At 42.8% G+C, this 27302-nt stretch overlaps 1 protein-coding gene across 2 annotated transcripts in view; it reads right to left on the reverse strand.

Moving 5' to 3' along the window:
* Positions 1-25936, reverse strand: part of kcnd2 (potassium voltage-gated channel, Shal-related subfamily, member 2) — a 30586-nt gene extending 4650 nt beyond the window's left edge. For both annotated transcript variants that reach the window (XM_040026041.1, XM_040026040.1), the window contains exons 1-2: positions 25529-25936; positions 24038-25224 (exon numbers count right to left, since the gene is read on the reverse strand). In XM_040026041.1, coding sequence (XP_039881975.1) covers positions 24038-25149 — 1112 coding nt within the window. In that variant the 5' untranslated portion in view covers positions 25150-25224; positions 25529-25936. The remainder of the gene's footprint in view (positions 1-24037; positions 25225-25528) is intronic.
* Positions 25937-27302: the final 1366 nt, after the last annotated feature.

Below are 27302 nucleotides of genomic sequence, written 5' to 3' on the forward strand. Positions count from 1 at the left end.
GAACACAAACAGGGAAAATCTTCCACTCAGGAGGTTTATTTAGCATGTCAAGTTGTTGCGTGTGCCTAATGGTATTTTTAATAGTCTTGAAGATAGTTACGGTGACCTTGGGATATTTCACAACTTCAAATAAAAAGTCACACATTTGAAGTGGGCGAAGAATAAATAGGACTCCCTCTGATGTCACCTCTCCCCGGCCTAGTTTCTACACGCCATTGCGATGTTCCTCTTTTAAAACACTGTTTCATATATAATTACACACCTGCTGGCATCGGCTAATGCTTTCACGTCGTGACCAAATGCGCTACATATCCTCTGTGACCTCTGTTAGCCAAACAGCTTGTGAAAGATACAGCGAGTAGTATCACGTTGAGTAAAAGCAAAAAGGGGAAGGGAGCAGTGTGATGCCGAACCCCGGAGAGATCGATTAAGTCTGTGGTCCTCGGCGACAGCCACCGGTGTGTTTTGTTCTTATTCCCACATTAAAATGGAATATGGAGACGAAAAGGGAACCCAAAAATTCAACACAAGGAGAAAAGAGCTTTTCTGGCACACATGCATGACACTGATGAGGAATGTTTCATGGTATACCTGAGCACAAATAAAGCATGTCATTTTTCAATGGTGAACAGGCTGCATTCAACAGATTAAAGGCTGCGCTTCTGTCAGGTTGGACTGACTCATCCCCAGTCCCATCAAATTAACGTGCCTGTCTTCTGCTAGAAAGCCAAATCCGTCTCTGTTCAAGGCAAACCTGAAATCAAACTGTTTTCGTCACCTCGTTTTCTTTACTTTAGCAGACACCCTCAGCACCACTTACTAAGCAATAAAACCAAGGATACCAAACTGAAGAAGAGAGACACTTCCTGACTTTCCCTGAAACTTCGTTGTCTTTTCACCTGTTTTATAAAAGACATAGCTTTGGAGATACTAGGCCATTACATGCTCCTATTTTGATGACAAAATTTGATTTAATGCCAACATGTGCAACAAAGGTAATTCAGGTCATTCATAAACACTGTTATAAAATGATATCGCAAAATGTAAAAAATATGCAATACAATCCCAGGCATGTCTGAAAGCAAGAGACATGCCTGAGGCTAATATGTTCACGAGCTTTTGAAAAACTGCGAAGTGAAGGTTTTAAAAACCTCAGTTTCTATTTTTAACATGTGGTCGAATAAAACGTGGATTTTGTCTCACAATGTTAAAGGTGTGCAGCTTTATTTCCTTTTTTGATGTTGGACTGTGCGCCGTGTTGAGCCTGGGTTATGCTTGATTGCGGACACGGACACGGATAGCTGGACGGCCGAGTTGTAGTTCTTATTATACTTCTTTAAAGTCCATTGCCTGGGCGCGTGCATAGTTGGTGCACTGTTATCTAAATTATCTGCGCTGTCACAAAAATTGCACAACCTCGTACTCAATGTTTGATGATGACATTTATGTTATGGGGCCCAAGCAGAAATCGTGTGCACGGAAAGTAGAAATCTCGCTTTATTGTTTGTGGACTTTTAATTGGCCAACATTTCTTTACGGTTAAGGTTATATTACCACTTGTTCTTTTGGTATGCATGAGATAATTTTTTGCATGTGGACGGCGACTTTTTTCATAACGAATGCCTGAAGCCTAAAATGGGAGCTACTTTAACAACCTCTAACAAATCACAGTGCTTTGTAAAACACGCAAGAAAACTGTCTCCACTAAATGTGGAAACGATAAATTCAATTCACCTCATGAGGCACAAACACGCCGTCTATTACAACCAGGCTACAAGGAGGAGATGCTAGCAGCTGGTGATGTGCAAAACACATGTAAACAAATGACTCCACCGAGCTTCGGGAGAGGACTTGCTAGTTTCACTCCATGTGACAGGAAGAGCAAATGGTGGACGGAAATTACTGATGCGATTACAGGTGGAAAACCAGGGTGGTTAAAAAGCTGGATCTAAGATACAACATCCCAGGTAGGAAACATCTTTCAGTTTTATTAGGCGACAATATTGTGCAGCTACTGAGAAGTTATTTATACTTGAATTTTCCTGGGAAAATGCTACCTTTGCATTTGACTTGCAATAGATTCACGCTTCAAACTAGGTAATGTGTCATCAGTGAAAATGTGTCCTCATTGTAAAGTTTCTTCAAACATTGTGATATAAGGTTGAGGCTATAATGCCTGCCCCTAGCACTCAGGAGGAAATGCTGGAAAAAGATGGAGGTATTCCTTCTCAAAAAAGGCCAAATCAGATCATTTTTGTGTTTGCTGGGTGGTTAAACAAGCTGTAGCCCCTGCTACTATATACACATTTCAATATGGATTTTTGTATGGACGATGGATTTTATGTAAATAACATTTTTTCTAGTGCTTTACCAGCTCACTGCTAGTTTATTACAAATGCATCCAATGTAGTATATTATATATGTATTTATGGTTTTTTTCCTCATTCATTTATGACATGTGTGGGTTGCATAGACTACCGTGTGCACTCCAGATAGTCCCCCCTGGGACAATAAAGACAATTCAATCCAATTCAAACATTTAGCTGCAAACACAGTAACATCCTGTAGCCACATGCACATCTGATTACTTTTCAAGATTATTACTTTATCAAATAGAAAATCCCGATGTCTCCAAGGCAATTAACAGATCCAGGCAAAAAAAATCTGCAAATTCATTCGTATGAGCATAATCTGCATATTCACATGCGGCTCTGTGCTGACATGCTAGGCCACCAGCAGCACTGGGACTTAAAATAAATGATTCAGGGCACGTATGTTTTCCGTGTCATCTAAACATCTCTCCGTGTGCTGCAGAGGACCGGCAATTCACACGTTCGCAGGTGGGTGAGATGAATGAGTGAGACCCTAATGCGCAAATGACCTGAGTAGACCATTACCTCCCGAGAGTAAGATGAATGCAGGTAGGAAGGAACATCAGCATTGCTCAGTGGCTGTGACAGTAGTCCGTCTCTCAAGTGAGGCAGGGTAATGTGAATGTATCGCTACACGGGAGGTTGACTATTTCATAAATGAAGTTGTCTAATGCCCACAGACGTCTGCTTGAGTCATTAGCTTCAGGTTTCCATCATGTTGGGCCCAACAGTCTGGGCTTTTACAGAGCTCGGGCGGAAAGATGTAAAAGTGGACATTTTAATATCACGCTTGATGGGACTTCATGTACAACAGTTTGCTTTCAAGTTGACTAATCTCGCACAGATGTCGTTAGTTTTGCAGTTCATTACAGGTCAAGTCATTTTCCTATCTAATGGCAGACAATGACTGAAAGCAGGTGTCAATTATAGGTTCTGGATGTGCTGCTGAAAGCCTATTAAGAGATCCATAAAAAAATGGAAGACAGCATTCCCTCGCATGTACTTTACTGCGGCGAGTGGAGTGGTGAGATGCAGGCACGTCTGTTGTGGAATACAGTGTGTTGCAGTGACTGTCTTCTTTTGGAAGGAAAGCCTAGCAGCGAGCAGATGAGAAAGGAAAGCAGCAAGCGCACTCTGGAGAGAAACAGTAACAGTGATGGATTGTTCATAAGGGAAAGCTGAGATACACAAAGCCTCGTGGATGATGGCAGAGGTAGGAATTAACAACAGCTGCAGATTAAAGTAATGTTCCTACTTTGTTCTTGTTGTCTCTAAGTACCAGGTACTCACATTTGCTACCCCTGCTACCCTAAGCTGACACGGGTGAGACACAAAGACGGATGACCGGATTCTTATCCTCACTGCAGAGGATGAAGAGGAATGTCGAGATGACTGAATATCAATTCCCCACTTCCACCCACCTAAAACCATACCGTGCTCGCGCTGGCGCCGGCCTTTAAAAACAACGCATTCTGTAGAATTGTCCGACAGCGAAATGACAGCATTGCAGATGAAGCTCGGCGCGCCGAGAGAGAGTGAAACCGCGGGGTTGCCTCAGACTGTAGGAGAAATGTCAGACTCAAAGGAATATTTGAATTCTAGAAACGGGGGGATGAATGTCCTCACCTGGCTTTGGATAATAGACCAATCAAACATTCACGAGTCCCTGTATCAACCTGCGTGGCAGAGTTTGTGCAGTTGACCTTAAAAGCAGTGCGGTATTCCATCAGGGCTGCTCTGAGACATTTCTGTACATGACCTCACCGCCTCACAGCTAGCGCCAACACCTAAAAACAGGGACACGCTTGGACACACAGGAACTGACACACAGTCAAAACAGACGCTTGTTTGTGTGTATATGTGTGTGCGTAGGGCCTTTAATTTGACATATAGTTAAACCAATCCTCCTTCCTAAAAAAGCAATCTTGTTCCTTGATTGTCTTCCAGAACCCTGTGTCTGAAATCTGACTGCCATCTGGTTAGTGGGAAGTGAAAAAAAAAAGATATCTGGATGACTTTGCAGACACGTCATTTGTTTATTTCTCTTTTCAGAGACAGGGCAGGTTCGTTTTTTCCCCCTAAAGATTAAACTAAATGAAATGAACCTTTTCAGGTAATAAACTATGCCTGAATGGCCTTTTCTGGTCATTTGTACCACTCTGTCTGCTGCACACAAATAGTGTTTGGTGGCTGATAGAAATTACAAATCCCTACTTTAAGCGAGCATAAGCTCAGGTTTCTGAAATAAGCACAGAGGCCTGAAGTAATCACACTGCTGTCCCAACAACTCACATTCCAGTTGTGATTACTGCCAACAGCTTACCAGTGCTGACAATTAGGATCCAAGGAGGGCTGCGGCAGATCTTTCAGAGGCTTCGTCAACAGCATCGAAGACCAGTCGCCCAGTGGCGCCTCTGTCGCGGTCTTCCTACCCTCCTTTTTGTGGATTTTAGTACGAAACTAGCTCACACACTGCACAAGTGACTATAGTAAAGTGCATTATTAATCAAAGCAAAGTGAATATCTAACGTTCAAAAAGCCTCACAGTGTTCGCCTGTGCCGATAAGCGATCAAGGTCAAGGTGTTCAAAGGAAGAAGAATCCTATGATTAAGATAGTGAAACTGCTGGACTGTGAGGTGACATCCTATTAAATCCTTCATGGTAAAGACATTAAATCTCACTTTCATCAAACCACACTTTGATCTACTCCAATTTGATATTTCAGTGAGAAGCAGTGGAATGAAACTAATTTAATTATTAACCGTTTTGATTCATCAGCTGATTAGAAAAAAGATGAGTTAAGCACACTGTTCTTATCTTGTGCGCCATCTATGCATGTTGTTTTATAGCAATAATTACTAAGGGACCTGCAATCTGAAAATCTGAATCTCAAATTAATTTCGGTCTCATTTTCTTCCCTGAGACTGATTTAACTTCACATCCCACTCAGCATTTGTCTTTTATGCTCGGAAAGTCACAATGAGCTTACTGTGCTAAAACAAGGCTTTCATATATTATAAAAAAAGGACTTTTATCAAGCAATTATGTGCAGGTGAGCCACTTTTACTCTACATTTTCTTAGACTGGTAAACTCCCACCGTGCATTGTGAGTCAAGTCTCCTCAACACGTCTTTGATCATTCTGGGAATGCACAATTTTCTGTTTGACCTTCACCGAACATCTCATGGCGCACCGACTCCCCATCATGCTTCCAGAGGTAATTCACTGGCTCCGTTTCACAGTTCAGTGGTTTCTACAGTGCAGACAAGCCCTCCAAACCTGTGAGACCAAATCCTGTCAATTATAGTGAAACTCTGATACTGTCACCGACTGTACCAATCAGAAGCTGATAATGACGGCGAGAGGCAATAAAACTGTGCGGGGACAACGGGACAGTGGCAAGGTCAGGAAGTATTAGGCGCTCTTGAAGTGAAGACATCTCTTGTGGGCAGTGCTGTGAAATGTACCACAGAGATTAAACTGTCAGAGTGGACGCAACGTTAAAATCTTCTCTAAGGACTTAACACAGACTGTTCCAGATATTAGCCTGACCAGTTGAAACAGTCTCCATTTCTTTTACAAGTCATGACAAGGAGCAAATGGAGCAATGCTGCACAACAATACTGCTCTCTGTACCTTCTCCATGAGGCTGAAAGAGCACAATATTCATCCGTGCTGACAGTTAAATAATAGATGTTACCCACCCACCCACCCCCCACAACAAAAAGAAAAAAGTAATTTTCCTCCAGAACTCTATCATACTATGAACTACGAATCGAGAATTTGAGGAAAATAGATTACACTGCCTGGATGTCATACAAGGCATATGAACATGAGTGACAAGAGGATATAGATTCTCTGACATTGTATTTGTGAAGACTGCAAGATTCATGGGTTACTGAGAGGTTGTAAGGGTGCTTATGTCATATTAAGAGCCTTCATAAAATGTTTGTTTCTAAAAACACAAATGAGCTGACCAGTCGGCCATTCTTTTATGTGCCAGTAGGTAGTAAATCTGACCATGTAGTAAGAAAATCGAAGCTGGATATACATTCTTGTATGTACAGATATACAAGGGCAAGTGAAGGTAGCAGAATGAAAGAAAACTCCCTCTCTCTCGCGCTCATAAATTTATATTATTGATGCACCAAATGTGCATCTGTTTCGTGTTTAAAATAAATTAAAAATATTAAGGACATTTTGTATTTATCTATTTCCACCACGAACAGACTGCAAAACAGTACAAATTAAATCTTTGTAATTGCCAGATAGACTGGCACAATCTTTGGAGGCTCGCACTCAATACACGCTAGCACACCTACAGTATGTACCACTGCAATGCTGGGAGACACACCACAAGGGTTCAACAGTCTGACACACAATAAATGAACATGATCTCCAGCATGATCCCTGAACACAACATATCATTCCTGATGTTCTGCACCGCATCTCTGGCAAGAGGCCGGGAGCACAACATTCAAAATGCTCCCTCTCCTGGGTTTGGACACCAAAGACTGATGGGATTAAGAGTGTGTGGGCTGATAGGACTCTGCTCTGATGCTATCCCTCAGATATACATCATTATAGAGAGGGGAATCCCACAGGCACTGGGATTAGCCCGCTAGATTTTCACTGCAGGTGATAAGGGAATGAAGGAGAGGCTGGCAGAACTACACAACATAATGGGGAGAAGGAAGCACAGATAGGGGAGGACCAGAGGACCGCACTGCCTGGTGTTATGCATGCGGTAGGAAAAACAGGGTGCTCAGGTATGAGTAACTGCAAACAATAGCTACAGGGAAGGACAACTTTGTGATAGGTGCCTGTCGCAGTCTCTGTAGGCAGTAATGCAAAGGCTGCATTGTTCTGGCTGTTTGCTGAAATGCAGGGAAAAAAAATCAAATTTAAAAAAAAGAAGTGTGGAGCAGATGCGCGAGATCATTTTTTATGATTTTCACAACCCAGCTGAGATCCGGTCTCTGCAGATTTGTGAAAGCTGACGAGTGGAGCCAAAGGTTGGGATGTGAAGTTTGTGGGAGCAAGAATGTGTGGCTGCGTGCCAGTCAGTGTTAACGCATAGTAAATGAAAGCTTTTGTGGTGCTGCAGTGTCTATATAACTTTGATCCTCCAGCTGAATGTTCACCTCAGAGTCTCAGGAACCACACAGACCTAATAAAGAGTGGCAAAATTCCTCTCTTCCAACCACGAAGACACAGATAAACCATATAAAATAATCCCTCACGTATGGCTCTGGCAAAGGCACCTCAGCTCTCTCTCTCGCTCACATATCAAACATGTATTCCCTCAGCCCTGCAAATCCCAGCTTAACCCTCACCCTGCAAAACCAGGCAGCTAGTTATCACCGCGGCTTTGACATTAGCATGCACGCCCTCTCTCATTTGGGAGATCTTCTTAAGAGTCAGGGATGATAAAAAGCTTTCCTCTTTACCGCTCTTCCGCTCCTGACTTTGACTCACCCTTCCTCTGCCTGGACCTGCCTGCCTCTAACTATGAGTTGGAGATGAAACGCTTCATTCACTTTCTTTTTCTCCTCCTTTTCTATTATCATGCAGTGCTAGCACAGCCCTGCTTGACATTTTTCTTTTCTTCTGCTCCTCTCCAGTCTCCAGTCTCCACCTGCTGACACTTGAGAAACAAGCGCAGTACTATGCAAAAAAGCGCCCTTTTCCCCCCATTACTGTATATGCCGAGTCACCTCTAGGCCCACTTGAGCTCCTTATGGTCATAATTACAACCATTTCCTTGTGCCAATCGCTTTTGATAACTAAATGAAAGGCTGTTTTGTATTATTAAAAGTTTTAAGAGGGTTGAGTGTTGACCTGGACCAAGAAAAATAGCATGCCACCGTGTAAATATGAGAATTATGATTTGTGGCTATTAAAGCGAGGCCTGAGAGATGCTTTAATCAGTCTGGACATGATGAAACCAAGGTAAGCCAACTCAAACATTGCTCAGAATCTTAATTTGTCATTGCATGTTTATATTTCTGCCCATCCACCTTACATCATTCCAGAAAGCCAAGGGCTAAAAATATATTCCACAACGTCGGTATAATACTTTGATAATGCAATTACACTCCTTCGTGACTGAATGGGGAGGGCAAAGGAACATGAAAGACTGGGCTGAAAGCACGAAGGGGCGACAGAGCTATGGATTATAAGGGAACGTGATAATAAAAATGAAATCATCAGACACTCAAGCGATTATGCTAATGAACTCGTTCTGTATTCATCGTAGGTTAATCTGAATGCTGGCAAAAGAGCAGTGGCATTTTCTTGAACGCCGAAAGCTTTCATTGAACTGGCACCAAGTTACCTCACCTCTGGAATCTAAATGCCGGAGGCAGGGTTAAAGGTGAAAACTGAATTTCTTAAGATGATCAATTAAGGAAAAACTAGCAGTAATGACAGCGGTTGCTGTGTTCATGGCATTCGCCGCATTAATACTTGTGTTTTTTCCAGTCTAAAGTAGAAAAAAAAAGTACACTTCAAAGTAAGATGTGGCTCTTAAAGGCAAAATGCACCAAAACCAGCTTTTCTTAAACTGAAACACAATAAACACCAAAACCAGTGGCGATGCTCAGCTAGTATTGACCAGACGAGATTTCAAAGGGAACCTTGTGACCTTTGTTGTCTGGTCAGGTGATGAAGCGGAGAAAAAAAACGTGAAAGGTCTTGTGGATTAGTGCCTCTGTGTTGGAAAGGGGAACTGGTCCAGGAGCCTCATCACGCTGACAGCAGATTAGTGCTCCGCGGCGCCGCCAGAGCAGACGGCACAAGATTAACTTTGATGTGCGATTCCACGCAGAGCAGCCGCTGGATATCAGCTTCCTCCACCAAATGGCCCCTTTTGCCCTGACTTTGCAGAGTGTGCATTCATAAGCTACGTTATCTAAAAAAATCTGCTCATTTAACAGGAGAGTACAGCGTCACCAGGCAGATGTAAAGATGTATAGCTCTTTTTTGGGCTATTTGTCCCTTTAGGTCTGCATTTACAAGTTTCATTATGTATCAATTCATCACTTAAAAGGGTAGGGGGGGTGTTTTTGGGGGTTTTAGATGACATAAGGGTACTCCATCAATTTTCCAGATAAAGATCAGTTTTATAAGGAGGAGAGCTACTTGTAAAAACAGCTGTGTAATTTTTTCTGTGGATCTCAAAGGAGGTTTATCTGGTGTATATATAACCCCTGACTATGTCACAGCAGTGTCATCAGTGTTATCTGTACTATAAGATAAAGCCAGAGTAGAATGGGGTTTGAAAGGTTTTATGAAACAGTCGCCCGTCGAATGCCTCACAACTGCACATGTAATACAAAAATGAGTAGGCCATTAATTCAGCAGCTGTTTAAACTATTGAATTAAAAAAACAAATTGGAAATGCCCGTCACAATATAGCAGAGCTGAAGGTGATGTCGCGATCCACCATTTCAAACTCAAAGGTTATTCGATTTCCAATTACAGAAGACAAATAAAAGCTGCCCATTTGAGAAGCTGACATCCAAAGTAGTCAGCTGACGTGTCAATTGATTCATCGTTATGACAAATGATGAAAATTGTGGCGTTAAAAGCTCCAGATAAGCTAACCAATGGACTGGCTTAAAGGGTTACTCATGAATCAAGTCGAAAAATGAATTTTGGTCTTTAGCTGCGGGCATGTTAACGTCATAACAAATGGTTAAAAGAAAAAGACTGAAGGTAGGCAAAATAAATAAATAACATGAAAAAAGTTGCAGGATAATACGTGTCGAGGAAGAGAATCAATTGTCCTCAGGCTTTTAAAAAAAGTTCTGTATTCTGTTTGAGCTGCAACTTTAAATTGTCTGTATCAGCTTTTTGCACCAAACAGCTGCAGCCTCTCATATATCGGTTCACTTCCTGTATACACAAGACTATACATACATTCAGGATGCTTTGTAAGTAGTTACAGTACTCAGGGCGTAAATGGCCTGTGCCAATGGAGCATTGTCTTTGAAATAAATATCAAGGTAGAAAAATACAGCTGTTAAAAATTATATATGTATATATAAATATAGGAGCAGTCGCCAGTTCAAAGGGACACTTCAAAATCTCACAGTAAAAGTGAGAGGAATAGCCGAGGCTGGAATGAGACGGAAAGAGTGGCGAAGCGTAAAAATGTACTGAGCGCGCTCTCTCCCAGAGAGTGTGGACGGCAGCCAGACCAGCGACAGCAGCGAGCCCAGATAACAGCGAGTACCAAGGAAGCAGCGAGAACCTGCAGGGAAGAATTGGGAAGAGCTGCAGCTCTCCTAACAGCTGCAGACTGGCCCCCGGGCAGAGCAGAGCTACTAGCTGCGGCCCTATCTACCATCGCCCCACCTGCACCACGCTACATCACGCACATGGGGACATCATTACTTTTTCCATTTCACTCCTCGAGACTTCTCCTGTCAAATCAAAAAATGACATGAAAAGTAATAACTCGAGGGCCGTGGCGACAACAACAACACAAGCAAAAGGTCATTTTGCCAGCGAAAATTGGTCTTGCATCCACACAATCTATCAGTCATCAACAGGTTTATTGGGATGTCTGCATTCACAGCAGGGGTGGCTAAAAGCCTGAATTAAACCGACCTAGGCCCAACGCGTGCTTGATGACACAACTCCCATTATTTATAACTTCGGCATCTTTGCCAGCGCTGAGGACGAGCTTCCTGGTGAATAATGATGTTCAAACTTGGAGGACAAGGCAGATAAAGGCACAGCTTTGGCCCCTACCACAGACAGCACATTCAAATGTACCGTTAACAAACGTGACTGAATGAAGGTTATTCGTTTTAATCACACCACCGCACGCCCTTCCTTCTACTATCCCAGGGGGGGTTGCTATATTTAAGCACTTTTTCATTCTTTCTCCTTTTTTTGGTCTTGGCTAATGGCAAGGCAATTGCTATGTGAGATGTTTGCCCTTGAAGAATCAGACAACATAAGGAGACATTTATACATATTGTAGATGTGGCGCGAGCAAACTGTATCATATTCGGTGGCTTCTTTTTCGACTGTGTCATGTTAAGAAATCAAATCCCAGCCTTGTTATCCTTTATTTCTCTTTTTTTTTGTGATGTTTTCCCTCCGACACGTGTTGGTTTTAATACCTGTGCTGAAAGAAAAGCTGTCTGTCCCGGGAGAGAAAGAGCAGGGACATTCATCTCTCATTTTTCCCACTTTCTAATTGGACTTCTCCATCTGTTGAGGTCTACAAATTGTCTTCTGGGGATGCTTTAGCTAAACCATCCTATCAAACACGCAAATACAGGAGGGACGCTCTTCTTGGAGCTCTGCCATAGCAGGCACTGAAAGAGTAGTGTGTGTGTGTGTATAAACCTGTATGATGTATGATCAGTCCAGCAGCATACTGCCTGGAGATAAGTAGATCTACAGGATGCGCTGAACTCTGATTGGAAGCTGGCAGAGTTGGCTTCTTGGGAAATTAATCTATCTAGCACGCAGCAGATCTGTCAGTAACAAGTGACATACTTTAATAAGAATTATTTCACCACATGACAATGTGGATGGGTGCCTGAAAAACAGCGTCAGTGGTATTGACTGTTTGTCACATATGCATCTAATAAATGTTTCTCCTCTGCAGTCCCAGAAGAGGTTGAGCAAACGGAATCTAAATCTGAAGAATAGGCAAAACTTTTTTGGGGGCGGTGGGTGGATTCTTTTCCAATTCTCACTCGGAGCCGTTAATGATATGGGAAATTGTGTTCCTCTTGCTTGTCACTCTTTACATCCCATTGACTGGGAGTTGAATACTCAGGAGCGAGCAGTGGAACGTGTGACAGTGTATTTGTGGTGATGATTACAGCCCATTAACTTTGATGGATGCCATTTCATAGAAAAGACGATGGGAGTTGAAACAACAGCAGCGCAGCTTGTTTTCTGTCTCTGACATATGTGCGCAAAAATCTCGGGGAAAGAAACTGCAGTTAAATCCATGTAAAATTGAATTTTTGGATTCAAAATGAGACAGTGTTTCCTTTGGAGGTTACTGAATGTCACATCTGACACTTTGATGCTGGATCAGTTTACGTGAAAGCTCTTGTATGATTGTCCTGCGACCTCCAGAGGACAGTCTAACTGTACCGCAGATTTCACCATATAATACATTGCCAGTGAAAATACTGTGAGACGCATATGTGTGCAATTAAATAAGGCTGAGCTGGTTCTGAAATTGACTGCAGTGTCTGCCTTTATTAAGGTTAACTATCTGGGCAGCTTTTTTTTCCTCTGCACAACTCACTTTGCCTTTTGGCCTCAGTCAAAATGAGATACTTTCCATTTGTCTGTGTTGGTTGTGTAAAGATAAGAGAGTGTATGCCAGAAATCTAACTCTTAAGCTCCTTCGTGGGATTACAGACAATTGGCTAAGAGGAAAATACAAATAATCATCAACTGTTTACGATTTCCCACTAATACCTTTGAAAAAGGAAAAAAAAAAAGATGAAAATCCCCCACATGGAAATGCAGTCCTTAACTGAGATACTCCTGTGTAGGACACCTGCAACAAGATTCACAGGCAGGAAATCCTCTAGATGGGAGCTGGACCCACACTGCAGTAACACCCAGACAAGCAGAACAATCTACAGTAGCTACCGTCTATCCCTTTTCAAATAGCGCTTTCGAGTATTGTTGTTTTTACATCCAAGAAATCCAACCAGCAAAACATCAGAAGGCACTGATAGGCAAGATAGGATTGGAATTTCTCTCCCTCTCTCTTTTTGGACCTTTAATATGTCTGCCTTGTTTGACCTTATTAGTTTTCTGCCTAGCGTCCCCTGTGAGGCATGTAATCACTAAAATAGGGGCTTAAACTGTGGGCTAAGAATCAAGCTTTTTCCCCCCCCCAATGATTAAGAAGTACTCTGTTCTTCTACACAGAAATACTTTGTTTGAACTACATGTTCAGAGGATAACACAAAGTCGTCCTTTTCAAAAGATCTGTATAATTCTATCTATTATATGGATAACATAATGCACCCAGTTAAGCAAAAAGTGTCAGCCTAAGCCGCTGTGCTCACGCACCTCTAACCGACAGTGTTTTCTCTGACTCACTGCCCAAAAATCATTCATTAGACACATCCAAGTGATAGATGGGTATGCATCTGTGGACTTGATATTAACTGGGCAATAATCAGTTTTTTGGGCAGACAACGATCAACGATCACTTTCACCGCCGATTTCTTTCTCCAGAAGTCGATGAATTCGCCCCAAGTTGTTCTGTGCTGTAGCAGGTGACACATTATCAGGGGAACACAGACATCCCGCATGGGTGCTTTAAGTAATGCTCAGCACAGTGATTCAGTAAAATGTGAATTAATCAAGGAGATAGCCAGAGAAAATACAGCTGAATACATTTCTCTAACAAGATATCCTGTAACACTGATGTCAAAGCAATCAGACGTGAAACTCCTTCAGTGTGATATTTGAGAAAATTAAGGGGTCTTAGTATTGAATAGTTATAGAGTTATATATTTTAACAAAACAAAGTAACAGGGTGTAATTGAATTACAAAAATTGGAATACTTCTACAGCAACACAAGCACTGTGAGGCTGTAGTCAAACATATGGTTGCTTTGAACAGACTACGTGCTCAAACCTGCAGTACCAACATGCTGGTGTTAAGTAATGTCACCGTTTTACAGTAGCATGTCAGGACGCTCATATCTGGACATTGCAGCTATTTTTCTTTTCATTTCATCATAAAACTTTATTGATCCTGAAGGAAATGCATCAGTGTTGGTCAGCGGTTCACACACACAATAAAATAAAGTGTTTGCTCTATAAAAAAGACGAGAATAAATCAAATAATAAGTCAAAAATATCTTAATTAAAAATACACTCGCTCATCCTTAAGGTCCATTAGGTCCACAAGGTGCTCCTGCACTTTTCTAATCCTTCCCCCTGGTAAAGTAATGGGAAAGTCCATTTTTGAAACAGTTCATGGATTTCTGTATTAGATTTCAAATCCCTCCATACATGTGCTAGAAAATAAATGTAGGGATGAGCTTGCAACACACAATTCCAATGTCATTTCCTTTTTTTGGAACACCTTTCAAAAGTAATTTCTTGCAGAAATACAGTGGTGCACGAGAGTTTTATTTTTGTTGGGGTGGTACAAATGTTGTTTTTCATGCACTTTGCTACTAAAGTTTTATATTTTTTTGTTATTTCTCTGATATAGTGAGGAGCAATCATAAGAGTTTTTATAAGTTTCAACAAAATCTTTTAGTGGCAAACAAAAGAAAGATTTTGATTGTGGCAGTGGTGCCTCTGCCAAAGCTTTTGGCCACGATGCACTTCCTTTCACTGCAATTCTTCATTGTGTTCATTAAACAGTTTGTGTGTCATTAGTTCAGTTGGACTGTGTTTTTTGTGTTGTGAAAAAAAATGATCAGAATTCACAGCAAAAGCAGATTAATTTTAAAGCCAATTCCCAAACTTTTACTCGCAACTGTAGATGTGACTAAAGTGGCGCGCTGACTTACAGATCAGCTTTGCCATTCATGAAGCTATGCCAGTAAATTGGCTTAAACAACTTCTGCTTCTAGCTGTTTATACAGAAACCTGGAAGGAAAATACTATGCTTTATCACAGTGGGACAGTAAATTACGCTCAATACACACAAGAGACTGACACTGATATGTGCTGCTTTCCGCCGGTCGTGTAGCTGCTCTGAGTTTACGGTGGGTGGGCACAATGAACCAGCATCGCCGGTTCCCTCTGTGAAGATTTAATGCTCGGTTCTCGAGAATGTGACAGCAAAGAGTTGATTTAACACTCTTTCTGCAGACCGTAGTTTGTGGTAATTTAATTGTGTCGCAGCATTGTGTGTGTGACTGAAATGTTAATGAGCTAAAACAACACCTTTCTGAGACATTAAAAAAATAATAATCACACAATGAAACACTATAATAGTCACAAGCTGATCCTTATTGCAGGCCTATTGTGCCGGGATCGTTCAGACTGCCTTTATTTACTGCGTCAGGATTTTATCTCTACAATATCTCATCAAAATGTTAAAATTATAGAAGAATACTAATGAAACCTGTACACAATTGTTCTTTAAAGATTTTTGAGCGTGCATTCGCTCAGCTGAAGCTCCAAACCTGACGTAAAGTGATGGCGCTGCAAAATCGCAACCTAATATGTCATCAATCCACGTTGGACAGGAAGGAGATAGTCACAGAAGGATAAAACGGTGAAGATTTGGTGACACCACCGTGCATGAGAAATTCGTTTGAGGTGAAAGGGAAACATATAGACCCAGAGCTCATGCCCTGTTTAGTTTCTGTTTGACCAAATGGCCTACATTAGGTGATATATTTAGCTATTTATAGTAGCTGGGGCAGGCAGGAAACAGCTGCCATGTGTCAGGGTGACAGGCTGACATCCCTCATCTCAGCAGGACCTCCCTGCCAGGCAGACAGGAGGAAGCTCTTTATACCTAAACTGAAATGGGACATAGCCTCTTATCATTCATGCTGCATACAGAAACTAATAATCTATGGAGCCTGTGGCAAAGACTCAACAATGAAACTGGGTTAACAGTGGCTAGCATGGGCAGCTCGATTCAAAGCCAAACTCGTGAGCTTTGCACAGCTCTGTTTTCTTTCTTTTTTTCTTACAGAGAACACTGTGGATTTCATTCAAGCCGGATCAGTATTGATCACGAGGAGCTTTTATTGTGGCATCTTGGCGGCGTAAACTGGCACAAGATTCCTCAGTTCTGATGAAATAACGTGTTGATTCACAAGCGCTGAAAGAAACGTTCAGGCTGACAAACGGGCAGAATCAATATTCACGACTTCGCCCGAATCTGCAGGCGTTCAGGTATTACGGATGGCTGTAAACAAAGTTTCCATTAATGTGCTAGCGTCAAAGTCTTGTTGTTTTCTCGAAAAACTCATGAAAACCCTGCCTTACGTTTGTTTGGGGAACATGAAAGTCCATATTGATTTCAGCTTTTTTGCAAAACGCATGGCATTAAATGGCGTTAACATAACATACTGCTGTACAATAAAAGTCTGACACAGCCAAATGACTATATGCCGTGTAGCTTTTAAAAGTAGATACTTTAAAAACTGGGGTAGGTGTCAAGGTAATGTGCTTCTCTCATTTCAGCCTAGTTAATGTTTTGCTGAGAGGCTTTAAAACCAGAACCGCTTTCTTTTTAAAACCTTATCTACAGTGAAATCCTATCGCTCTTCAAATGAAGTGTCAGAAAAAGCACGCGCGACTTTGAATCCTTTTTTTGTTTCTGTTTCATTCACGCAACAGACTGATTGTTGCTGTTAGCTATAATCTCCGAATCTCTGCTGACCACAGATGTAGGCTCGTTAGCTGAGGGGTATTTCTGATAAAGAGACAAATGTCAGGGGGAGGGAGATTCGCACTCTGGCATTACAAAAGCTGGCACCATTTCAAGATATTATGTTTGCTGCGCTGTCCCCAACGCTCGAGAGAAATAGTGGGTGCAAAGAGCAACACATTTCTCCCAAGCTCCTCACAGAGACGGGCGAGCCTATCGTTGCCATCGTCTGCGAAACTCTTCCGCCCCACGCCCGTGCTGCGACGTCGGATTTTGAGGTCAAGAAGGGTGCGAGGGCTGGTTCGGTCTTGAAAAAGCAATTTGATGATTGCTAGTTCCACATTTATTGTAGTGACGGTGGCATCTAAAAATTTAAGAAATAAAAAAAGGTGACATTTTCTCCCTCAAACTACTCCATGTTGCATGCCAATATGGGCGCTGTGCAGTGTTCACATAGGAACAGTGGGCATTAAAAATGTTGCAGCTCACCATGAAAACAAACACAGCTTGTACTTTGTATGCTGATTAGTTTGAGAGCTACACAAAGGTAATAAGTGCAAGGGCATTGGCTTGCATATGTAAAACTCAACAGTTTATTATCAGTGACTTTTTTTTCCCCTCCGCAATGTTAATGTGACCATGTGGCTCATACCAATTAATTCCTTTGTTGTTTCAACACCATATTGAGCTGATAATGAGTTTGTTGACCTCATGGTGAAACCCACACCATGAAATTTTAAACAAGTAAGTGGTACTCGCTGTTTTTCTCCAGGGAAACTTTTTAGTTGCTGTTCTTGTAGCTATAAAAAGGGGTCTGTGCAATGTGTGAACAGTTTTGGTGTAGCAAGCAACGACGCTACACTTAAAGCATGGTTTGGTTGATTGGCAAGAATCACTTGATTAGCTCTGAATCATGATTATGTTAAATAAGCACTCAGCTCAGGTAAAAATAACTATTTTGGTAAGGTACCTAAATGATTGCAGTAAAAAACACAAAACAAAAAAAAAAACGTTCTCTCACTTTTTTAGTGCTACTTGCTGAAATTATCGATGCTGTCACTGTTATTCGGAGGACAGTGTCAAATAAGAAAACTGCTTCCACTCAGTAGTTGTTTGCTGTAACCAGCTCCTGTCAAGGTTGCTCATTAAGAACATATATGGGTCATATCTTTCTTCAAACACAAGCAAACGATGCTGCAAAGAAACACAACAGAATATGACAACACACACACAAAAAGTAAAACTACCTCGTCTAGTGTATCAATACATCATCATCAGCAGGATCAATAACGCACAGGCCGGCTGTTCCTTTATTGCTGTGCTTGCACATGGCAGTCGCTTTGCTGGTTCATAAAAGTCGCGCAATATTATTTTCTTGTTTATCATTAAAATTGTCTCGCACTTTAGCGCACGTGTAGTTATTTTATTAATAAAGAACTGAAAAAAATAAATGAGCAACGTCGGAGATGGTGAAGATATCCTCAGAAAATATATTAGCCTCATAAATCATGACAAGTGGTCCTCTGCTACATATATTACCTCCGTGAATATTACCACCTTTATAATGAAAGGCCTCTAATTGATATGGGTGATTCTGGGATTATGGCAATAATAATGCATTGCACACCCTCTGTGTGTTGTGCTGAATACATTTTTATTGATCTTGATATGATAACTGAATTGATCTAATGCTAAGCTCTTTGTAAAATATATGATTAAACCTAAGAATCTATTTAGAGTACGTTGTACGTTTCAACAAAGTGATGAGGAGGCATTATGTGCGTCTGCATGGCAGACAAGCCATTTTCATCTGTATGTAAATGCTGAGTATGTAAATAAGCCATGCAGCACCACAGAGGGAAATAGCTGTTGGGCTTGGATTTATCATTTGCAAACTGTTTGATCCTCTGATCTTGTGGCACATATACACATCCGATGTCTTTTTACAACATATCAAATTTCAAGATCATACACAATCACATAACAGGCGATATTTCCTCGTTTCATTCATTCACTCAGGCTGGATCGGGGTTACTTGGCTGTTAAGATCGGGTGGGAGTGGAATAAGGCATAACAAATGCTTTCTAGCAACAATGGAATCTAGGTGATGTTTTTTTTTTCTCACATATCTCCTTATTTCCTAATGCAATGATGCCGCATTCATACGGTGCAACTTTAATCTTGTTCTGAAAAATTCCATTAATCTCGTACGTTGCTCACAATACAAAAGAAGAAATGCTGAGGAGTGGCAAAAAGGAAAGAAAAAAAAAAGACACTGGTGCCATATTTTACATCCTCGCACTGCCTTACCAAGGCCCAAGTGCAGAACATGCTAGTCGATTTCCCTGCTTAACGCAGCACATTGAAAGTGAATTAATGAAAATCCCCCCTCGTGGAATGAGTGTTATTGGGGCTGCCTCGAAGATGGGCTGTCAAAGAAATCGAATCAAATGGGGGGGGACAGCCATTTTGTCCTTGCCATATAGATTATTTATCAATCTGACCATCCGCAGTGACGCATGCCTGCTTTTAGAGTCAGTTCACATACACAGTAACCTGACATCAACCTACCAGCTGGCCATAATCTGTTTTTCAGTTCAGGGTTGACTGACCGCAAATGCATTTTCTTTCTGACGCTGGATTTTTTTTTTCAGTGAAATATATATAATTGAAAACTCATTTAACACCCAAATAACCAAATAGAAACATCTACCTTTCAAAGCACAGGAGTATGATGTAATAAATATGCAATATGTGAATGGCCTTAAGATTTTAATCAATCATTCCACTTCAAACCTTCAAAGCACCCTTTTAAATCTCTAACTGCCAGAGTGAAACTGTTTGAGCAAACAAAGAGGAGAAAGAAAATGCAGGGGCTTGCGTGTTTTCAATTTAGCACTTTTTTTTATGGATTCCTTCTTTCACAATGATCTTAATCTCCTCTGAAGAAAGCTGCCTGGTACCCTCCCCTCGCTTCCACTCCTCCATTTCGCAGTCATTTGCATGGGCAGAAAGGAGCTCGCACAGAACACATTTCAGTGCCAGGTTCCTCTCATTAAGTCACCTGTCACTTCAGGACTATTATACCAGCCTCGTATTAGCGTCACCTCTCCTCCCCAATAAAGCACCTGGAGGACAGCCGTGAGCCCACAGGCTGACGGCGGCCTACACATTTCACATTAGCCACTTCTGTTTTACACGGCGCCACATCACGTCGCTCAAAATGGATTGCTGATTTTCATAATGTGCATAACATACACAATGGCAAGTGGTGTAATTTATTCTACTGAACACAAAAATTACACCAATTGCGCTACATAATCAAACGCACCAAATGTTCTCGCTGACTGCCGAGCTCAGAAGGGGAAAAAAAAAAAAGAATTAGAGGAAAAAAGAAGAGTGAAAATTCTCTGCATTGGCTGCCAGGGGCACGGCAACTTATCCAACCGCATGAGGACTATATCATCAAGAATGCGTTTGTTATCTCTTGGGTACAGATACAGTAAAAGGCCCTCCAGATTGTTCCTGCACGTTTCAATTACATTTGACATGCGGTGAAGGGTTTCGACTTCAAAAAGCTTCGCTCTCTGCACCACGCTAAACCGTGAAGCTGATGCTTTGCGTTGTAGTTTTCGATCGCCAGGGGGCTGAGGTGTCAGAACTGGCAAGCATGATAATGGTTATACTTCTGCTGGTTTATGGGCCCTACAGTGACCCTCGTGTCTGTTAACCTTGCTTTCTCTGTCTTATAAATCCTATCCTGAGAGGTTTATAGGGCTCACTTGTCAAGCCGTTCCGGTTGTATTTGGTGGGTGGAGCTGCAGCACAGACAAACGGCATGGTGATAAATTCTGCATCTGTTGAGTGACTACAGCGTACACGCGTATTTGTTACACCGCAGGACAATTTACATAGTAAATGTCACAACAAATCAGTAATTATAATGACCATTCCTCCTAGGCATCTTGGCGGGCAACGAGTACATTTCAATATATGGAAACTGTGTGTGGGCTTGCGTGTTTGAGTCAGAAGCTCGAGCCTATCGTGTCTATCAAAGGTAATGTTTGCCAGTGTCCAGAGGAACGTGTCTAGGTTTAGCCTACGCCAGACTAAGCCCTGTCCTCCCCACTCCTCTTCCCCTGTGGGTTGCGCTTGGCTTCCACCGTTTTCACAGCTGCTCTCAGCAGTGCACTCCATTACACCTTAAATCACTTAAAAGATCTGAAGCACCAAAAACTCCCTCTGCAGCTAATTCACCCTGACCATGTGGATCATCCAGAGAAAATAAGAGCAGGAAAACACTGCAATGTCTGATTCCAGCCTAATAAAGTGCAATACCAGCTTAAATGAACAATATTAAATCAAGACACTAAATTATACCCTCAGACTCGCGTGCCGTTATCAAAGATACCGCAAAGCTGCAGATAAAAATCTCATATTTTACACCCAGTTCTTGAAGTTCACGGCAGAAGCAGATTCCTCTTTGTTGGATATCCGAAAGCAGCCACAGAGATTAGGCTCAATAAAGAAGGAGGGATAAGTGGGTCTTGTCCTGTGTTTGGTGGCACAGAGGAGTAGACACACAGAGGCATGACACGCAGCTGCACAGTGCTATTGATTCTCCGCTGGTCTCCAGGCACCCTTCCCTTTCATTCAGGCTGCCTGCCAAGTGCCTCTGAACAGGAGCCCCTGCTCTCCCAATGTCTGCACGTCTGCTTAAGCACAATCAATGGGCCATCAGCAGGGGAGAGAACGCACACCACAGTCTTTACTTCCACGGGGTGCAAGTGAGGGGAAATTGAAAATATATGTAGTGGAAAGGCATCATGATACCATGCAGGCATAAAGCATCATTGACTAACAGAATGAAATCAAATGCTTTCAAAGGCTTCAAATGGAGGTTCCAGCCAGTAGTGCACCCGCTAGTCTCTAAATAGCTTATTTTCCAGCGAATGAAAAGACAACCCCATTCATATGGGTCTAAATACCTATTTGTCAGACGTGGATCAATTTTTCTCCATGCTGAGCTCTGATACAAACCATCAGAATACCTCATTTCCCCTGATCAGATAAGCATCTGAAGGTGATTGGAGAAGAATATAGCAGATGCTTTTCTTCCATCGCTGTATCAGTAGACATGACTCTGGTTTGTAGGCTTGTATGAGATGTGTTTTTTCAGAAGCACGCCTTTAAAGACAAGGATGGATCGTGAGAAGGGGCTGACTTTGTCTTACACTGATGAGTATTCAGCCTCTCCAGCAGTGGTCCACTATGCAGCATTCTGCAGCACTGTAAGGCTTCGGTTCAGGTTGCGAATCTGTCAGCCGGGCTGTCACGGATCACAATGGAGTGACAAAGATGTCCCCATTACCAAGGACATTTCAGTTTTGTTCTCTCGCGGCAAAAAACATCTTTTTCAAATCCATCTTGAGCAACACAAAGACTCCGAGCTGAATGCAGCAATATCTTTGTTTCTCCCCAAAGATAAATAATGAACCCTCTTACACAAGTCATCCTTCACCCGCGCTTTGAATCGAAATGGAAAGCACGGCCGATGCAGCATTGTGTACGAGGTGGCCCGCTTCAATCACCAGATCGTGCCCATTACTAATTATGCTCTCATTGGTCATTTCGAGGGTGAGCGGTAGTTCGACTGATATTGAGTGAGCACAGAGGGAAGAGTTGTATGCCATTAAGAAGACAGAAAATCCACTAACTCAGTGTCACCCGCAGCATGAGCGCAGATAGAGGGAAATGTCACCGTTTAATTATATAACAATTACAATAATGATAATAATAACAAAATATGCTGCCTGCAGAGCTGAGGGGTACTCAGGTGCTGAGTGGCTGCATCAATGCAGATGTGAAGGAAGACAAAAACAAGAGGGATTATTTACCCCCCCCAAAATCAGGTTGTGCGCAATGTGAAGATCCCTGTGTCAGTTCAAACCAACAGTAATAATGATAGTAATACAAGAAGGAACGCATTTTGAACTTAATGTTCTCAGGACTGTGCCTTACATAGCTCCAGCTTATACACTGCTGCAGACACACACACACGCACACACACACAAGTACACACTGCCAGAGGCAATTTGTTTTTGCAGTGTTTGCTTTGCGATGTTGTGACTTTGAAATTAAAACCCGGGCCCTAATTTCTGTGTCATCAGCGAAGAGGAGAACTAACACTGGCTGAACGGCTGTGCTCAACCTCATACGAGCAGCAGCAGCGAGTGCTGAAGCAACCGGTATACGTTGTTGTGTTTTTCCTTTAGTGTGATTGCGATTCCCCCGTTGCTTAAACTCCGCATTACCTTTTTTGTTGATTTTTTTTCCTTTTGTTTTGTTATGCGAGCAGGCATCAGGTCAAACATAACGACGGTGACAAAAGTTTGCAACACACAGAGGTGGTGCGAAAGCGCATCACCAAAGAAGACTGGGAATAATGCTCATAACAACAACAACAATAATAATAATAACAGCAAGCCACACAGTGCAGCTGAGCGCGCTCATCAATACAAATTAATTTGATGTAATCGTCCAACCCGAGTTTAATTATTCTATGCTACATCAGCACGTGGTTGCGACCGGCGGTGTTCGCGAGCATGAAATTGGCATTCAAATATTTACTGCACCTTGTTGAAACGGAGAGAGGGTGAATGAGAGGCGGAGAGGAGGCGGTGCAGGGAGAGGAGAGGTGTGTGTGTGTCCCCTATACGTTGCTTTGCCTTTAATTTGGCCTGTTAATGCGGTATGTGGGAGCGTGGTCAGTGAGCTGTAGTTTGTTTGCTCCTATAGCGCGACAATAAAAGCGCCTTTTTTAAAGACATTGCGGTAACCTTTGGAAAGGCATTCGGTAACGACCCTCAGAAACCGGCAGGGACGGTAGCTTACCCTCAGAATGATAAGAGGTGCTTGTGAGGGGCAGGCTCGCTGATTGGGGAGCGAATCGACCACGGAAGCTTCTATAAAGCACACTGCTCCTGCTCTCTGATTGGCTGAGCATTAATACGTTCAATGACCCACACCTGTGGCCCAGCTACAATTTTCTAAAATATTTTTATGCAAATTAAGATCTACTAGCTAATTGTAAGTGCTCGTTGAGAACACTACTACATAATAATTGTTTAATTGTTGGTATTATTGCAGTAATATTAATTTTGAATTTTTTCATTGTTGTATGTTATGTGTGTTTATCGACACAGTAACAAAGCCGAGCTGGTGAGTTGTGGTGTGTCTCGAGCGCTTGAAGGGTTTTTTTTTTTTTTTGTTTCTTTTGTTTTTTAATGGACTTTTGCAGCCACCTACCCCAGTGTTGTCATGGTGACAATGGTGTACCAAAAGGCTGCGGGGATACTGGTGAACTTGCTGGCCGTGGAGCCTTTCTCCGCATAAAACATAACCGTGGCAAAGATAATGATGGCCATGGTGAGCGAAAAGAGGAGGAAGCCCAGCTCGGAGGCGCAGCTCTTCAAGGTGTAGCCCAAGATGCGCAGCCCAGCGGAGTGCCGGGAGAACTTGAAAATCCGAAAAACCCGGAAGACTCTGAGGGTGACGAAAGCACCGCTCACCTGGTCGTTGTCGGTCATCACCAGGCCGATGTAGTAAGGCATGATGGCGACCACGTCGATGACGCTCATCACACTTTTCATGAACTTGTACCGGCTGGGCGCCGCGATTAATCGGAGGAGGTACTCGACCGTGAAGATCATGACGCACGCGGTGTCCAAACAAAAAAAGGCTAGAGCGTAACGGTCTCCACAGGAAATCTCCTTTGACCTGTTGGGCAAAGACCCACAGGGAACCGTCTCCACCACGTTGGCCATCACTGATATGGCAATGAAGAACCCCGTGACATAGTAGAAGACCAGAGCCAAGGTGCTGGTGTGGGGGTTTTCAAAAGCCCGCCACAGGTACTCCCGGAACGTCAGGTTGACTGGCGTGACGTCATTGTTCATGTCCATCTCCTCGTCATCCTGAAGCCTCTCCGCGTTTTCGCGCCTTCGGTCTTTGTACTCCTCGTAGCAGCAGTCCCCGATGATCTCGGGAATAATACCAAAGAACGCGAGCTCCTCGTCGTACGCGGATATGCATTCTTGGCGCGGATAGTGTAGTTTCCCCGTGCGGTAGAAATTGAGGATGTGTCTGAAGATGTCAGGGTCGCGGTCGAAAAAGTATTCGTTCGTCTCCTCGTGGAAAAAGAAGTCTCTCTCCGTGCTCCCCAGCAAAGTGTCCGGGTACCTCTCCAAAGTGGTTCGCCACGTTTGAAACTTGGTCCCACTCACGTTGAGGATAATAAGTCCGTCCTGGGCTTTCCTCTTGTCTTGAGGAGGCATGGGCATCGGGGTGCTCGCCACGGGCATCCATCCTATGGCCGCTGCTCGGGCGAAGGGAAGCCATGCCGCTACACCTGCTGCCATGCTGACCTGTAGTTTCTTTTTTAAAACGACCCTGCTCCGGTTATCACAGTGCTACGGCTCGGAGATGAATTGCATCTGCAGGAAGAACAGATAGGGACAGTGACGGTTATAGGCTTGTGGAGCAGAATGTGATAAGAAAACGCATGAGCCCATTTACTTTTACTGATACTCTATGGTGTTATGCGCAGTATCACTCTCCACAGCCTTATCAACAGTGTAACTGTTCAGTTATGGAAGCCCACTTTGCGGCAGAATATGAATTAGATTTCGATCATCATCCATCAATAAAAGCAGGCGTGTTTCTTCTTCTTTTACCCCCGGTCTCAGCAAAAAAAAAAAGGAAAAAAAAGAGTAAGAGAAAAGGGGAAAAAACACCCACCTTAAAGAAGGTTTCTCTTTAAACTGCATCCACGGCGAGTTCAATAAATACCTATCATAGGAAGAGAATACTTGCGATTCCGCCACCCATCTATGTGTCACTGCACCCAGACGAGAAGGGGGGGAAACAGTAGAAAAACGTTGCATCAACAAGTTAAACAATTCAAGCGCCAGTGTTTCAACAGAGCGGTCATCTGTCCAGGCGCGAGCCTTTCTTTTTTTCTCTTCTTGACATCCGCAAGGCTCATGTGCACAGGCTTTTCCTCCCGTTGCAGCTACTCCTCAATAAACTCCTGTTCCTTTCGTCGACTGCAAGACCATCCTCCCCCTTCCTCACCAACAAGCCCCGACTGTGGAGAGAGGAGAGAAAATCGTATGCAGAGAGAGGAGTGGTCCTATATCTGCACCCAGAAATTCCTCTGCTGCTTCACTGTGGGGGGAACTAATCAATGCGTAATGGTGGTCTCAGTAGGCGGCATCGCCAAAACCTCAAGTTAACGCTTTTGTTTGTGTGTTTTTCCTCTCGTTGCACACCAGGGACTTACTCCCAGCCGTATATTACTCCGCTCTAATATTATGCATATTGTATAATGTCGCCAATATAATGACATGTCTTAGATAGAGTGGTTTGTTTTCTATGGAGGTCGTAATGAACATCGGCTTTATGTCGACGCATTAACGCACATATAGTTCCTCAAGGCGCATTTTTTAAATGTACTCGTGTATTTTTTTTTTTTTTTACCAATTTAGAGGGAAAAAAGTAAACCTGACACCACTCTAGCTTAAAGGAACACGTGAGTGCGCGCATACCCGAAATTTTCTGACTGTAATCTTCAGCCTGAGTTTGTTTAATTTTTTTCTACATAAAAACAAACATCCGATCTCAGATCTGCAACAAATCCTGATCAATACGGTTTCCTGGACTTGTACTGTTGTGTAATGCTGTTGAACAGAGTTACACAGCTTAAAAGGTCAACATCATTGGGCTACACCGCTCTACTGACATTTTCCAAAATAACCATAATCAATTATATGTCTCGCGTGCTCTATAACGTAACAACACTGGCTTTCCAAGGGAATCGAGACAGCTGTGTCCACTGTGTAACACGTGTTTAGACTCAGGCCATGTTTGGCTGTGAAAACAGCAATTTGGGACATAAAGAGCACGTTCCCAGTAAGGATTTAGCTCCCGTTTTAGCCAGTTTTGTTTTTCAGCACCGCGGACAGCACCCGGGCTTTCAGCTCTGCTGCTCAAGCCGGTGTTGTCCGGCTTCTCGTGCAGATGCCTGCGTGCAGGTTACAGATTACAGGCGTGTTTTGCCCTGCAGTCACATAATTGTAGAGCTTCTCCAGCTTCAGCCAAACGGTCATGCTTAAGTAAACGCGGCTCCTTGGAAATGGACGGTCAGTGCAGATATGTGGATTCACTCACTTTGGCAAATTTACTGCAGCTGTTGCTCTTATGTAAAGTACTGTAATTTGTAGCAAATGAATAGGAAGGGGCTCCCTTTCTTGCCAAAGGACAGTTTGGCACTATAAATGGCTCCTGATGGACACATTAGATGTTGCACCAGTTTGACCTGTGGCCTTTTACTTTCCAGATCTTCAGCCAGTGCACTACATTCACACCCAGCCTCTGTTCCCCTCTGGCACCATGCCGGGTTTTTGTAGGATGAATGCACAAGACTGTCAGAAGTCCCATTAGTGTATGCTGAGCATGTCAGAACACACTCGGTGTTCAGTGTGAGCCATCGGGCCCAGGGGCTATGTATTCA

The sequence above is a fragment of the Simochromis diagramma genome, unplaced genomic scaffold (genome assembly GCF_900408965.1).
Source record: "Simochromis diagramma unplaced genomic scaffold, fSimDia1.1 OVJJ01000293.1, whole genome shotgun sequence".
In the NCBI taxonomy this organism is placed as follows: domain Eukaryota; kingdom Metazoa; phylum Chordata; class Actinopteri; order Cichliformes; family Cichlidae; genus Simochromis; species Simochromis diagramma.